This window comes from Rattus norvegicus, chromosome 1 (genome assembly GCF_021556685.1).
Source record: "Rattus norvegicus strain SHRSP/BbbUtx chromosome 1, alternate assembly SHRSP_T2T, whole genome shotgun sequence".
Lineage (NCBI taxonomy): Eukaryota > Metazoa > Chordata > Mammalia > Rodentia > Muridae > Rattus > Rattus norvegicus.
Genome location: NC_141534.1, coordinates 171001141 through 171018153, shown reverse-complemented (window position 1 = coordinate 171018153; position 17013 = coordinate 171001141). Strand labels below are relative to the sequence as shown.

Sequence of the window (17013 nt, the reverse complement as noted above, 5' to 3'; positions counted from 1 at the left end):
GCAATATTTTGAAGTACTTATTTTGTTTGAAACATCAATTATAAAAATTTTGTTTACATGTCCTCTAAGACAAAACAAATCTGCCCAGCTTCAGTATTTTTAGGTTGATAGTTTCTATTTTAGAATAAAAGTAGGTAGTTGGCAAGAGCTTGCTTTCAGAGTTATTACAGCAGGTTTACAACAGCTCACCATATACTTCATTCGTCTATGTTTGTAATGATTTATTAATGATGTCAGTGATTTGAGAACATTCTTTAACAGATATTTACATCAACGCATTTGTTGCTGCTAACTAGTTTTTTAAATTGTTGCCTCCAACGAAGTTTTGACTGTGAAATATATTGTTTGTGTTTAAAATTACTTCAATGTTTATTCTATTATAAATATATGTGATAAATGCACATGCATATTTAGATATGTGTTTCCAACATAACTATCCTGTGCTATTTTTTAAAGAGCCCATGAATTGGAAAGAGAGCAAGTCAGGTAATAGGAGGGTTTGAAGGAATGAAAGAGAAGGGCAGAGTGATATAACAATAATCTCAAAAATAAAAGTAATGGTTTTTAAAAATTGAAAAATGCATTCATTATATAATTTATGTAAATATAGAAGTGTTAAAAAGTATATATTACAAAAAAATCTAGTCAGGAACTTATCAGTTAATTATGTAAATGGATTTTGATCCCAGCTAAGTAATTGTTAGTACACAACACCTAGGTCTGCCTGCATTTTACTTTTTCTTTTTCCAGTAAATGTTAATTCTAGAAAGCTTGATGCATGTTCAAAACATAGGTCAATGCAAGCACCAAACCACTGAAGTGAGGACGCCCTTTGGGGGAATTAGAGGAAGGATGCAAAGAGCTGAAGGAGCTTGCAACCCCACAAGAACAACAATGCCAACCACCCAGAACTTCAAGGGACTAAACCACTACTGAAAGACTATACATGGACTGACCCAGGGCTCCAATTGCATATGTAGCAGAGAATAGACTTGTTCGGGCACCAGTGGAAGGGAAAGCCCTTGGTCCTGCCAAGGTTGGACTTCCAGTGCAACCGAATGTTGGATGGGGGAGCAGTAAGGTGGGTGAATGGGTGGAACACCCATATGGTGGAGGGGAGGGGATGGAGGCTTATGGACAGGAAACCGGAAAAGGGAATAGCATTTGAAATGTAAGAAATATATCTAATAAAAAAATAAGAAAAAAAAACTTGATAACAGAAACAAGAAAGTGACATCAGTGTTCTTCTGTTACTTCCCAGAGCCATTGCTGAGTGGATGCTTCTGGAACCAAATCACACACTTTACATGAACTCCGTTTGGAATTTGTTGGAATTCCTTGAACTTCTATTTTCGCAATCTCCTAGCTCCTCAAACATATTTCATTTCAGTCTTGATATGTAGTGTTAATTTGTCTTCCCATGTACCACCAATATTTGCTATTCTTTAATTGGTTTCTTAGTCCGTGAAGCCTTTCCCATTACTATGGGTAGAAATTATGTAAAATCTTGCATTTAATTAAATTCTAGCATTTAGTATTGAAATATGAAGCAAGCGCTTCTTGGCATCAGCAATAGTGTGGTGGGTTGGTGTCTGCAGGTGGGATGGATCCCTAGGTGGAGCAGTCTCTGAATAGCACTCTTCAGTCTCTGTTGCATTTTTTTGTCCCTGTTTTTGTTTTGGACAGGAACATTATGGGGCTAAAAGTGTTGAGGTACCTTGGGTAGTCGCCATACCTCAACTGGGAGTTGTGCCTATCTACTGGAGGTGGTCTCTACAGGTTGTACCCCCCACCCCTTCATTGGGTATTTCAGCTAAAGTCATCACCATTGGCTCCTGGGAGCCTCTTGATTCCTTTGGAGTCTGGGACTTTCCATTGAGTACACCAGTTCCCAGTTCCCCATCCCCTTCTGCTACATTTTCTATTGAATTTCCTGATCCTTTGTACAGCTCTCCTGTCCCCTCCAATGCCGCAGACCACCCAGGGGAGTGTATAAGCAGAGAGACCAAGACTTGGATTTCAGGTAGAGAACAGATGAAGCATGACGGACAGACACAAACTTGAGGTGTATGCTGCTGTGAAAAGCTTTGCCTCTTGGCATAGATGTAAGCAGTTAGAACAGGTACGTCGTAATTGGCAGTCATCCAGCTCTTATTCATCATCCCACCAAATGTCCCTTGCAAGGAGGAAAGCTGAACGTACAGTCTAGGAAACAATTCTCAGCTGCAAACAATAGTTTAGAAAACTGCAGTTATACTGCCAGACTTGTGGGCACCAGATATGCACTCAATATTTACCTTTGTTTTAATAAAGTTTAAACTCTATATTTATGGGCCCTCAGATTAATATGGAAACTTTTTAACCATTCTATAATTTCTTTCACTTCTTGCTCGATGTTAATATCTCTTTTCCTTCTACTTAACTCTTGATAAGTTTGTTCAACTTGTTGGAACTTATCCATGATCTTTCTAAAAGAGTCACTACTATTCTGAATCATGCTAAACAAAACTTTCCCAAAAGGAAAGACTTTTCTGGAATGGTCATGTTCTTAATAGCTGCAATTAATTTCTCTCCTATTTGCTGGGAACTAATGGGCACATCAGTTGAATTCATCACAGCCGTTGAGTTCATCAGGATCATGATGGTGTGAGACGTTTCTGTCTCTGAACTTTCAGTTCCTGAGACATCTAAAGGTACATGACCATCTTACCACACTGCTATATTCTTAAAATCAGATATTGTTGACAGGCTTAAAGTTGCTATGATTACCAAGGCTAGAACACAGAAGGCACCTCCACTGCAAGCATAGACCCTGGTCATCATCGTTTTGTAGGGAGACGGCCAGGGACCTGCAGGAGGCCGAGCCATTCCAGGCACAGGCCTCTGTTGTGGATAGAAACGAAGCACAAGAGCTTCATGTCACGCAGACTCTACTGGAGTGGGTGTGGCACTCCAATATCTGTTCCTAACCCCCATTTTCCCCTCCCCTTCCTCTCTCCATCCTTGGTTACTCCCTCCCTTTACCTCCTCTAACTATTTTGTTCCCTGTTCTATGTAACACTGAAGCATCTACACTTTGGTCTTCCTTCTTTTTAAGCTACATATTGTTTGTAGGTTATATCAGGAGTATTCTGAGCTTTTGGTCTAAAATGCACTTATCAATGAGCCTAATATGGCTGTTCCCTGAGAGGTTCTCCCAGCACCTGACCAATACAGATGCAGATACTTACAGCCAACCATTGGACTGAGCCTAGGGACCTCAGTGGAAGATTTAGGAAGTAGTGAAAGACTTGAAGGGGATTGCAACCATATAAGACAAACAATATCAACTGACTGGACCACCCAGAGCTCCCAGAGACTAAACCCCCAACCAAAGAGTATACATGGAGGGATCCAGGACTCCAGATGCATAAGTACCAAAAATGGCCTTATCTGACATCAACTGGAAGGGAGGGAGCCTTGATTCCCCAGCATAGGGGGATGCTAGACAGGTGAGGCAGGAGTGGGTGAGTGGGTGGAGGAGTATCCTCATGAGGCAAAGGATAGGGGGTGATGGTGGATGGGATGGGGATTGGTGGAGGAGTAACCAGGTAGGGGTCTATCATTAGAAATATAAATGAGTAAAATGATTAATTAAAAAAACCATACACAATTAAAAATATATAATAAACTAACTCACACTAAAAAAGAAACATTCAAAAGCTATAGCTCCAGTGAGGATGTTTATACCTTATAAGAATTTTGAGTTTGTAAAATGAAATATGTACTTTTCAATATGTTCAAAACATTGTGAAGAAAAAATAGCTTTATATTTTACACATGATTTTCTTCATCTCAAAAGTAAGTGGTTAGAGGAAAGTTAACCCAAGCATTAAAAATGTCTCTTTTAATTTCTAGTCTAGCAATAATGTCTCTTGCATTAGCTGTGAATATCTGTACACCAATTGTTCCACTTCATATCCTTGCTACGCACAGTTTTATAGCAGTAATGCTTGACCCCATGTTACCTACAGAAAATTAGTCTTTTCAATATAAATTTCAGTCTTCAGTGAATCTTTCTTTGGAACAGAAGTCGAGTGATTCCCTGGCGAATCTGCTTGGTCTTTGCACTGTAAATGATGGGGTTCATCACAGGAGGTGCCAGCAGGTAGATATTGGCCATGAGAACATGGACCAGTGGAGAGACATGCTTAGCAAAGCGGTGAGTCACAGACACACCAACCATGGGTACATAGAGAACCAGAACTGCCAGCATGTGGGACAGACAGTTGTTGAGAGCCCGGAGACGTTCAACCCAAGTGGCTGTGTTCAAGACACTTTTCAGGATAAGTGCATAGGAGAGTACAATGAGCAGAGGGTCTAATACAGTAATGAGCAGGATCAGAGTAAATCCATACCAACTGTTGACCCTGATGTCAGCACAGACCAGGTGAATCATATCCTGATGGAGGCAGTAAGAGTGAGAAAGAAGGTGGGAATGGCAGAAGGGCAGGCGCTTGAGCAGGAAAAGGGAGGGAAGAACAGCCAGGACACAGCGGCAAATGATGGCCAACCCTATTCTACCAATGACCTCACTGGTGAGGATGGAGGCATAGTGGAGTGGGCGGCAGATGGCCACATAACGGTCAAAGGACATGGCCAATAAAACAGATGATTCCATGAAGGAGAACCCGTGGAGGAAGAATAACTGTGCAAAGCAGGCCTCAAAGCTGATTTCCCGAATGTTGAACCAGAGAAGCTGCATGACAGTAGGGAGTGTGGTGAGAGTGAGGCCCAGGTCAGTGAGGGCCAGCATGGAGAGGAAGAGGTACATGGGCTGGTGGAGAGATGGCTCTGTGCGGATGACGGTGAGGATGGTGGTGTTGCCCATGATGGAAATGGTGTAGAGGCAGAAGAAGGGGATGGAGATCCAGAGATGGATAGCCTCAAATCCTGGGATGCCCGTGAGGATGAAGTAGAAAGGATCATGAGTAGTGTTAGTTACTTCTGACATACTTGATGTATGCAACATACAGAATCTGTAATCCACATTAAAAAGAGCATCGGTATGATATCATTGTTCATTCAACCAGTATAATCAAAAAGCATAAGTTACAGATTGCTCCTGAGAAATTCAATAGATTTATTCAACAGCCAGCATGTGAACACTGAGGATTCTTCTCCTATAGATTTTTATTCAAGACAAACTCATTTCTTTCAACTTGTGTTTCTTCAGCTGTGTTTTAAAAAGTAGCTCTATATTTTCTCTGGTAGGACATACTCTGATGACTGTTGCATATTTACCTGTACATACACACATTTTTGCTAACTGAAATTGATCTTATTAGAATTTTAAACAAGTAAACAAGCAAAACCAAAATATTTATCTCTGTTCTACCAGAGCAATATCACAGAAAGATGATTTGTTTAGGGTCTGCGAGATTTACTCAGATGAAATCTTGTTTAAATTGGAAAGTTCCAGGTATCTTGCTTCAGTAATTGTGCGGAGTATAATGACAATTTTTCTTTTATGGAGCACAGGAGTAGGAATGAACTCTGGAGGTATCAACCCACGTTTGTCTTGTGCGTCAAGAGTTTAATATTCATAGGTACAGTCCACAAGGACTGGCTCATAATTGAATGCCCAATGATACAGGGACAAGTCATGGGAACTTCTAACTGTTTACAAGTAGGTGGGAATCTAGAAGTTGATATGATAAAACAGACCAGAACTTCGAGTAAAGAAGAAAGAAGAAAAATTAAGGTAGTTTATTTAAAATCAATTTGTAAGAAAATCTACAGTTTAGTAATTAGATACCAATGAAAGAGGAAGCAATGGGCATTGTGTAAAAAGAACTTTTCAGATGTTTCTTTAAAAGAAACACTTACAAAGGCATTTTAGCATTAGTAGAGTAATGGGAAGTGAAGACAAGATGTAATGGAAGAATTAATGAGCAACTTTGGAGAGCTTGGATAGATAAAGGAGTCTCAAAGGGCTCTATACTGCCTCTAGAGGATGAATACAGATCTTATTCTGTAAATCTAACCAATGAATGGGTCTTAATTTTTGGAATGTTCTATGAATAAAAATTATGGATGTGTTTATCATGAACATATAAGTATTTAATTATTTCTTATAATTATAGCACCTCATGTTCCCTAAGAGATCCATAAGTGACTAATTTACAACTCTGGGAAAACTCACTTAAGAATTTGAACAGGGGCAGACAGCGCTTCCACCCGCCTTGGAGCGTGAGCTGCTCTGCTGACTGAAATTCCCTTGGATCCGGAATTCAAGAGGAGGCGCCGGCATTCCGCACCTCTCTATACATGTCCCGCGCTGCTGCTATCTGCTCTTCCCGCAGCGTTGTTGCTCGGGGGCGACCGGCTTCACCTTCATGCTGGTGGCCGGCTGGAAGGAGTGCTTTTACCAGCCCATGCCCCTGAAGGCGTCATTGGAGATCGAGTACCAAGTTTTAGATAGAGGAGAATTAGATAATGATTTCCACCTTGCCTTTCCAGAGGGCAGAACCTTAGTTTTTGAACAAAGAAAATCAGACGGTGTTCATACTGTAGAGGCTGGAGGTGGAGACTCCATGTTCTGCTTTGATAACACACTGAGCGCCATCTCTGGGAAGGTCATTTTCTTTCAGTTGATCCTCGATAACACGGGAGAAGCTCAAGGACAAGAAGACTGGAAATAGTATATTAGTAACACAGATGTTCTGGAGATGAAACTAGAAGATATCCTGGAATCCATCAACAGCATCAAGTCCAGACTAAGCAAATGTGGCCACATACAGACTCTGCTCAGAGCATTTGAAGCTCGTGATCGAAACATACAAGAAAGCAACTTTCATAGAGTCAATTTCTGGTCTGTGGTTAACTTGATGGTCATGGTGGTGGTGTCAGCTATTCAAGTTTATACACTGAAAAGTCTGTTTGAAGATAAGAGGAAAAGTAGAACTTGAAACTCCAGCACAGATTACTTAATGTTGAAAAATGAGGTAGAAAACTCTAATACACTGTTATGGTCAAAAGATATTAGTCGTATTTCCCATAACATTTTCAGAAATGTATGTAAGTGTAAGATATGTAAAATTTAATAAGAAAGGAAAATCATCACTTTATGTCCAGATAATTTTATTGATCCAGTTACACTTAAGTATAAAACAATATGTCATATAAAATTTATTTTTCATTGAATGAAGCCATATTAACTATTTTCCTAAGGTTAAAAAATTTTCCCAGATATCACATATGAATGAAATGAATTAACAATGTTCATAAACATGCCACCAGTTTTCTTTTACCTAGAATTTTCTCTGTACATGTAGCAACTACAAATTAATTAAAGAAGTTTCCTATACATTACATTGTAAATCATTTGGGAATTATATAATCATGAACTGAATAGATCAGCTTTTTCCTACCAAATCTCTCCAAAAAAGTAAATAGAAGCATACCACTGAACATTTTTACAATCAAATATAATGTGAAATATTACCCATTAGTATTAGATTTTATATACTTAGTCTGTATTTCCAAAAGCTAACTAACATTTTTATAATTAAATCTGGAAAGGCATTCTTTCCTCATAAAACATAGGTTAGGCCATGTCTTTGTCTTTGATATAAGATATATAAAGGGCAGTTGATGTTTATGGATAAGATGCATTCTGTCTAGATATTAGCTAAGATTAGAGATAAGATGAACTTATTTTTATGTTACGCATCAAGAGTGTTATGCTGGCTTCTGCACAGCTGTTGGTCTTGGCGGTGCATTGTCACAAGCTGGTGTGAGGGACGTATTACTGAGAAGATGTGATGTGAGTGTAAATAGACAGCTCCTTTCTAAAGTCCCAATCATCAGAAACATGAACAACACCAGATCCAACAAGTTTACCTAAGAGAAGTGTAATATCTGGAATCAGATGGGCTCTTCTTGCCATCTCAATTATAATAAAAATCAGATCAAAGGAGGGTAATCTGAAATTCCCTGGGAGAAATTGTATTTGTCATAGCTTTAATTTTCTAGTTACTGTTTTCATAAATGTCCAGATAGATTTTCTCAAATGTACATCCTACCATAAGATTTAGCACTGGGTATACATATTTATTACAGCTTTTATTAAATTGCCTCTGGTCACTTACTGACTTTGAAAGATCCTAAATTATAAACACCTATTATAGAAATAAAAGCCAATACACACAAAAACATTCTGCCTTTCTGGTTTATCAGTCTGTAGTACAATTTTATTCAAGTACTAGTGATTTGAGTTCATCATGAAACAGAATCTAAGTTACACTCATTTGTAGTGTTATAATAAATGTATTGTCAAATAGAAATAGTCAACAGTCAAATCTGGTTGTTGAACCCATATATTTATACATTTTTTTTGCTGGAATTCTTATTATGCATTAATGATCTTGCACTACCCTGCTACCTCGCACACAAAATTATGATACCCAGAGAAATACTGACTTCATTTACAATTTATACTCAGAATAGTTCAGAAATACATTTTTGTCCTTCTCAAGCCCTCAGGAGAAGACTAGAAATCTTTGCCTATTCAGAGGCTTTTCAAAATGTGAGATAAATACTATATACGATCAATAACTGATCAAGAAAATACTCCATTATTCCAAGCCAAGCTCCTACAATAGATGCAGAACAGAGGTCAATGAGATCATTGCCCAAAAGTCCTCGCTTCCCTACTTTTAAGTACAAGAGAAGCAAGCTGTAGGTACCATAAGTGATGAAGCGGAATCCACCACATCTTTTCTGTAAGACTGTGAGTAAGAATTCTACCTCTCATACAGCTAATACTGTACTGTACTCTTCACTGCTTACTTAACACTGTATCTGTTACATCATATTGTGTGTATGTAATCTGTGCCACTGATTTTTTTTATTTTTTATTCAGTTAGTCACTGCCGTTTAAAATGGTAATAGTTGCTTTACTGGAAAAACAAATAACAGGAAATGATTACAGATTTTATTTTTATAGACAAAAGTAAAAAGAGATACTAAGAACCATGTTGCCTGTATTAATCATAAAAAGTAAAATTGAAAACAAAACCAAAATGTTTATTTCTAAATGTGTATTTTTTGCTTTATATGAGATTTTTTACCTCACTGTCTCAATTTTACTAAAATCAAGTAAGCCATCACTTGATCTGATTTTTGTCTTGTTCTTAACTGTATAAATTACTACAGTAGTTTAACAGAAAGTTTAGAGGTCATTGTTCTGAGTTGTATTTGGATTGTGTGCTCTTTTACATGAATGTCAATAAACAGAGGCTAAATAAGTGTAAGAAAACATTGTTGAAATATATATCAAAACATACTTAGGAATATTTACCATTATACATTATGATGTCTTAAAGTTAGTAAAAAACAAAACAAAAACTAGTACCTGTAATTTGGTACCTACAGTGGAAATTCTTTATCTGAAATTCTAAAATATATTGATTTAGCATGTCATTATTTTCTTCTGAAGTGTAATTCAGTGTGACTCAAATTGCACCATATGCTATATTTGTCAATAGTCATCTTAAATGAGCAATAGACTGTATGAGCTCTGTACAACTAATAAAAATTACTATCAAAGGAAAAAAAAGAATTTGAACAATAGGAGCTATAGCAACAGCAGCAGCAGAAGGAGCAGCAGAAACAACAACAACAACAATAACATCAACAAAAACAACATAAAATTGGGGGAAATAGGGAAAAATAAAAAAAGAGAAATGAATTTTTTTCAATTAGGAAAAAATAATTAAAATATTTACAAGTTTTTTCCCTTTAAGTCAGTATAATTTAAAATCCAGAAAATCTGCTCCATAAAAAAATTAATATAGGCAAATATTTAGGAATGAAATTTTCATAAGAAAGAAAAATATGCAGAAGTTATAGATACCAGTGAGACCAAGAGAATGGGAAAGAGGAAGAATGCCCATAAACCATAAATCAAAAGACAAGTCACCATAGCTAAGGTTTTTGAAGCTCTCTTAGTATTAAGTATTAATAATCCACATTAATAGATTCATTATTAATATTTAACAACTTAGAAAATATTTGAAGAAAAGCATGCTAATTATAGATGCGGTTGTCATCTTTAAAACTGTAAAAGAAAGAAATCTGAGATGGATCATGTTGGATCCTCCATCCTTTAGCACTTTGCAAGGACAAGATGGTTTGCCCAACCAAGAAGTAAGAAGAGCACAGTGGAATTTTAGGGAGAGCACAGTGGATTTTTAGGGCTATCTAGCGTGATTTGAGTGCTAGATTCAGGTGTGTTTGTTTGTTTGTTTGTTTGTTTATCTGAGACAGAGGTTATCTGTGCAGACCTGGCTGTCCTGGAAGTCAGTTTTTAGATGAGGCTGGCCTTGAACTCGCAGAACTTCTTTCTCTCTGGAGTACTAGGATTAAAGGTGTGCACCACTACCAACTGACTCCCAGGCACTTTTGAATAGAGATTGATGTAGACTCAATATCTCTTTCATTTTTCTAGATGCTAGACACATTTTCTTTTTAAAAGTATATGATCTTTCCCTCTGTTTTTATATTTCTGCTTGCTCTGATTGGTCAGTACAAATAGCCATAAAGAAATATATTTCATTTTGAAATATTTATATTTAGAAGATGATAGAGCTCAATGAAAAACACTGAGAGTGACAAGTTCTATGGAGTAGACCATAGAATGCCAAGAGATCATCAGGCTCATTGTTTGACTTGCAAATCCTTTATGAAGAATAGCAAGGTAATCTCTGAGATGACAGTGTATTCAACAGCATGATATACCTTAATTTCCACAGTGATTTCTTTTGAAAACCTTCTATGTGGCCTCATATGTAGAATGTTTGATGGTGTTATAGTTAAATACAACCGAAATAGTATGTGTGGTAAGCCAATAATCACTGAGGATGGCGATGGCAGAGATCACGAGAGAACCATGACATATATAACTTTCACATTATACTCGTGTGAGCTTGCATGAGTGTACGTGTGGGCACGCGCACGTGCACGCGGGTCCACACACACAAACACACACAAACACACGCTAAGGTTCTGAATGTGGCAGAGAATATGGTATGGAAAGCCAGGGAATCTTTAGAAAAGTAATCTACTAGGTTCTCTGCAGTTTGAGTAGCAATTTGAAAGGGTGGAAAAAAGGTTAAGATGGGACACCAGCTTATGCTATGAATATGAATCCTCTAGGCTCTACAGAGGTGGGCCTGGTTGTAGGTATGATGGGAACTAAGGCAGAAAGGGAGTGAAATCCAATGCCTAGGAAGGACAATGGAGCATTCACAAGACCTTAAGCCAAGGAGAGACACCATTAGCATAGGTGTTAGCAGAGGGACTGTGGGGAGGAGGACCTCTGGAAAAGGGATTAAATTAGTTGATAGCACACTTTCTGAAGGTGAGAATGTATTTGTGTGTGTTTACAAATTTGTGAGTGTGTGTGAACACAGGCATGCCAGTGAGTACATGTATTTGAGAATGAGTACCTGTGCATGTGTGACAACTTGGGGTATACCTAAAGCTAGTAGATATATATTAAGAAGAAACAAAGACAGATTGAAGCATAGAATGAAGGGAGAGGAGAAGGAAAAAGAAGAGAACTAGGCTTAGTATTGGTAAAATGTGGCAATATTCTTCCTCTAATGCACATAAAACACATAATAGTCTATTGAGTAATTCTACACATGGGTCAATTCCTTAGCCAATCCTGCCAGGAGAGAAAATGATGCCTGCATGCTTGTAGGATTGTTTATTTAGCTCTTCATGCCCTTTCTAGTTCTGCTTCTTCTTTACTCTGTTCTTGTGTGCTCATGTCTGGACTGAGTAACTCACAGAACTGTTTCTCTTCCATCAGCTTGCCCTTAAATGACAAGCCATCATTTAAGGGGCACTGCAACATCCAATCCCCACATGGTGCTTGCTAATTTCTGTTCATTCCTTTCATCTATTGTCTTGTTTCTCTAGAATCCATCTCTTTCAGAGACATTTGCTAAGTCTTTTGTAGAACAGAAAAGATGAACACAGTAGGGGACATCATAGGGGAGCAACAGCAATTTCATCCAATGAACGCCACTATTTTTGGTGGCAAGATTCTGATGACACAGGCCATCACACACAGGTTCCACGAAGCATGGAATTAGAGGCACCTGGGCCACTTTTAGCATCAGTGATAGTGTGTGATAAATCTCCATGTAAACTCCTTCATGTGTCCTACCTGAGATATTTCCTTCCAGCCCTACCTCCCCATGACATAACTCTCTCTCTCTCTCTCTCTCTATATATATATATATATATATATATATATATATATATATGTATGTATATATATATATTCTATTTTTATTAAATTGGGTATTTCTTATTTACATTTCAAATGTTATTCCCTTTCCCAGTTTCCTGTCCATCAGCCCCCTAGCCCCTCCCAACCCCCTTCTATAAGGGTGTTCCCCCCCATCGACACCCCCTTATGCCCCACACACATGACAATCTCCTACACTGGGGGTCCAACCTTGGCAGGACCAAGGGCTTCCCCTTCCACTGGTGCCCCAACAAGGCTCTTCTCTGCTACATATGCAGGTGGAGTAATGGGTCAGTCCATGTATAGTCTTTGGGTAGTGGTTTAGTTCCTGGAAGCTCTGGTTGGTTGACATTGTTGTTCTAATAGTGTTGCAAGCCCCTTCAGCTCTATCAGTCCTTTCTCTTATTCCTCCAAGGGGGTTCCCGTTCTCAGTTAAGTAGTTTACTGCTATCATTCGCCTCTGTATTTGACATATTCTGGCTGTGTCTCTCAGAAGAGATCTATATCTGGTTCTTGTCAGCATGACATACCTCTTAAACAGGTCTGCTTAATTATTCCCTTGTTTATATGGAATATCCTCTCTCTCAGCTTTTTCTCCACTTATCGCTATCCATCTTATTACTATCCATTTCAGGACGAGTCCACCCTCATTGATACTCACTGTGCTCTCTCAGAGGTCTTCAGTATTTGTTCTCTGTCCCTTGTCTGCATGTGGTTTTTATGTTACTGCCAATCCCAGGCTGAAAACTAGGAGACCCATGGGGAGATTTCTACAGCATCATACAGGCATATGTGGAATGTGCTCTGAGACCTCGGTCCTCAAGGGAGCGAATCAGACAGCCTCTCTTGTTCAGTAGATGTTCTTGGATTACACTGTGAAGATGGAAACCTGAACATCCAGATGTAGGAGCACAAGGTTTGGCTGTGGTTTGAAAGCATACTCTCTGGAAAATTAGCACAAAGTTCTATAAGAATGAGCTACCATAGAGGCCAAGGGTAGAGGTTAAAATTTAAGTCTTATAAATGCCAGGGAAGTGTTGTGCTCATTCCTTAGAAGAAATGAATCAGATTTATGTTAAAAAAAAAGTTCCTATCATTCAAGTTTAAATTTGAAGTGCAAAAGTTATTTATGGGAATTCCTTTTCTGCCTGCTTGTAAAAGCCAGTTGAGACCAGGGGAAAAATGGCTTGAAATTACTATAAAGATGTGAAAAAGTAAATAAAGCAGTTTGTCTTGAATGAATGTAGACTCCTAGCTTGAAAAAGGCAACTGAATAGTGGCAGCAAACACAGTCTTCAATAACAGTCTTTAAGCATTCTATGTGTATAAAATGAGAAGCTGTCACTTTGGAATGTGAGGCTCCTCTGCGGTTTAGTAATGACCCAGTCCATATTCTAATGGAGGTTTGTTTCCATGACTGCTAGTCTTCCTCTTATTCTGGTTTTAAGGAGTGTCCACTGTTGGAAATCAATTACCCTTTAACGCTGGTCATATCATGAACACAACTAGAGTAAGAGGTGTCCAGATCTTCTGGGAGATTCAGAAGTGTTTAGGCAAATGGGTTGTCCCCTCACAGTGGCCTTAGGGAACAGCTGAGGCATAGGGTCTACATTACTTCCTCCCCAGGAAGGTAGGATTTCTCCTCAGGTGTGAAGAGACCTTTTATATTAAATAAAAATTATGTTTATATATTTCTTATATGTAAAGAGCAATAACTAGTGGAAAAAAGTGAGAGGCAGCTTTGTATTTGTTGTATGAGCAAAACCTAAGAATAGTAAGATCTGGTTGGCAAGTAAATGGGCATGGCATCTTAGGTGGGGTAATGACAATGCTTTGCCTACCAAAGGTAAAGTTTCCAGAAATCTTTACTCAGCAATTCCTTCTCAAGAAGTTACATGTACAAATGCATTTACTCACATGGAAATCAACTCACATGTACAAGAACTTTTGATTATACGAAAACTGGCACAAGTGAATGAGAATTTTGACTACATGAAAATTGTCACATACATCTGAGAATTTTTGACTACAGTATTATTTATAAGACTTATACAGAAACAGGTACCCTGGAAACCTATATATCAGAATTCAATTAATGAAAGATAAAGATATGAAAATACCTGCCAAAGCTTTTTCACATACCTCAGTGACACACACATACATTAGACATCAGTCAATGACATCACACATTCTCAATAGGAAACAGCATGAGAGGAAAGTGATTCACCCTTTACAGTGATGTGCATAAAATAGTCATTGAATATGACATACTTAAATTCTCCATGAGAAAGGATGGCTTTCTCTTCAGGGTTGATGGGGTTGTGACAAGTGTTACCTAGGGACATCTGAATTTGGAATTTGTGTAGCTTCATTTCTTTATTAAGTATTTTATGTGGTTCTATGTAATACTGACTGGCATCAAATTTTCTCTGTAGCTGAAGGTGACCCTAAAATTCTGCTTCTTCTATGTTTGCTTCTCAAATTCTGTTATTAAAAGTTTGCACCACCAAACTGCATTTTACAAAGTACAGGAGCCTGTAAACACAGGACTTCATGAATATTATGCAAGCACTCTATTAACTGAGCTATGTCCCTAGACATTGTAAGACTCTATCTAATCTATATATCTTCTCCACCAGTGGTATTAAACTATGATTTAGAGGTTTGTTGTAAAAGTTTCTTTTGTTTTTAAGATAAAAGACCCATGATGCATACAATTGATTATACATACACATGTATATGTGTACTTATAAACATACGCTTATATGGAATATAATAATTTGAAGTGGGTTTTGATGTTTGGAGAGATAAAACAGAATTACTGAATAGTAGATAAAAATAAATATGCTTGATATACATCTGTGTTAAGAGACTCAAAGTTTCAGCAGCCTTAGATATTGGGGTATTGACCAAGCCAGTTCAGTTAGTCAACAGGGTCTCAAGGAAGAAGTGAGGATTAAAGAAAAGACAGTTATACAACACTATAACGTGACTCCAGCCAGTTCTGAAGCACCTTTACTTTTCTTCAATCTGTTTTTATATCATTCTAAGTACATGCCAAGAATAAGGTCAGGTCTAGGTCACGGAACAAACAATGCATAACCTAAATAGTCAAGGAACAAAGAATAAACAGAATAGTCAATGAACAAACAAGGATATAATCTAGGTCCCATGATTACTGTATTCAGGGGATCATCAAGATGATCAAGATCTAGAGCCGACTTCCTTGTCCTAACCCAATATCAAATTCTTGCCAATATCCTTGAAGCAGCAACAAAATCTCTCCACAGAGTATCCCTAGTAAGCAGCCTGGATATTTATGATGCAATCTCCAGAAATGAAAGTTAGCTGTTAAGACGTTTATTTTCTACTATACTGTTGACAGCCTGACCCCACCATATTCTTTGTATTCTAAATATGGAATGCTTTTCTCTGGATTCCCTAAAAATATTCCCTCTTATTTTCTCGGAAATGACCTAATCTTTCTTGCTGTGATTCTGTACAAAAAGGTGCTCCCTATGGGTTTGTCAGCTTGATATCCCCCTACAAAATTAAATCATTGTCCTCTACTGAATTCCTATTCCAGTCAATACCTGTGAGTCTAGCCTGTACTCTTTTTTTTATTATTATGGTTTGAATTCTTTTTTTCCTCCATCTTTATTAACTTGGGTATTTCTTATTTACTTTGCCTCCCTATTCCCTGCCAAGGGTATTCTTGTTGCCCGTTTAAAGGAGTAAAGCATTTGCATTTTGGTCATCCCTCATGTGTTCTCTGCATCTAGGATAATTCAAGCATTTGGGCTATTAGCCACTTATCAATGAGTGCATACCATGTGTGCTTTTCTGTGACTGGGTTACCTCACTCAGGATGATATTTTTCAGTTCCATCCATTTGACTATGAATTTCATAAAGTGTTTGATAGCTGAGTAGTATTCCATTGTGTAGATATACCACATTTTCTGTATCCATTTCTCTGTTGAAGGTTCTTTTCAGCTTCCGGCTATTATAAATAAGGCTGCTATGAACATAGTGGAGCATGTGTCTTTGTTATATGTTGGGGCATCTTTTGGGTATATGCCCAAGAGAGGTATAGCTGGGTCCTCAGGTAGTTCAGTGACCAATTTTCTGAGGAACCTCCAGACTGATTTCCAGAATGGTTGTACCAGTCTGCAATCCTACCAAAAGTGGAGGAGTGTTCCTCTTTCTCCACATCCTCCCCAGCATCTCCTGTCACTTGAGTTTTTGATCTTAGCCATTCTCACTGGTGTGAGGTGGAATCTCAGGGTTGTTTTGATTTGCATTTCCCTTTTGACTAAAGATGTTGAACATTTCTTTAGGTGTTTCTCAGTCATTCGGCATTCCCCACCTCTGAATTCTTTGTTTAGCTCTGAATCCCCTTTTTTAATACGGTTATTTTTCTCCCTGCAGTATAACTTCGTGAGTTCTTTGCATATTTTAGATATAAGCTCTCTATCAGTTGTAGGATTGGTAAAGATCTTTTCCCAATCTGTTGGTTGTCATTTTGTCCTAACAACAGTGTCCTTTTCATTACAGAATCTTTGCAGTTTTATGAGATCCCATTTGTCGATTCTTGATCTTAGAGCATAAGCCATTGGTGTTTTGTTCAGGAAATTTTCCCCAGTGCCTATGTGTTCGAGATTCTTCCCCAAATTTTTTTCTATTTGTTTGAGTGTATCTGGTTTGATAT

The 17013-nt window shown here is 38.0% G+C and overlaps 2 protein-coding genes and 1 pseudogene across 3 annotated transcripts in view; 2 read left to right on the top strand and 1 right to left on the bottom strand.

Moving 5' to 3' along the window:
• The window catches only part of Hbe1 (hemoglobin subunit epsilon 1), a 160397-nt gene that overhangs the window by 19278 nt on the left and 124106 nt on the right, over window positions 1–17013 (top strand). The gene's annotated exons all lie outside the window — the stretch shown is intronic.
• LOC148007774 (transmembrane emp24 domain-containing protein 5-like) lies at window positions 3720–6967 on the top strand (annotated as a pseudogene).
• On the bottom strand, window positions 4046–5011 carry Or51q1d (olfactory receptor family 51 subfamily Q member 1D). The gene has a single exon (NM_001001283.1). It carries the CDS (start codon window positions 5009–5011, stop codon window positions 4046–4048), a length of 966 nt encoding a protein of 321 aa, NP_001001283.1.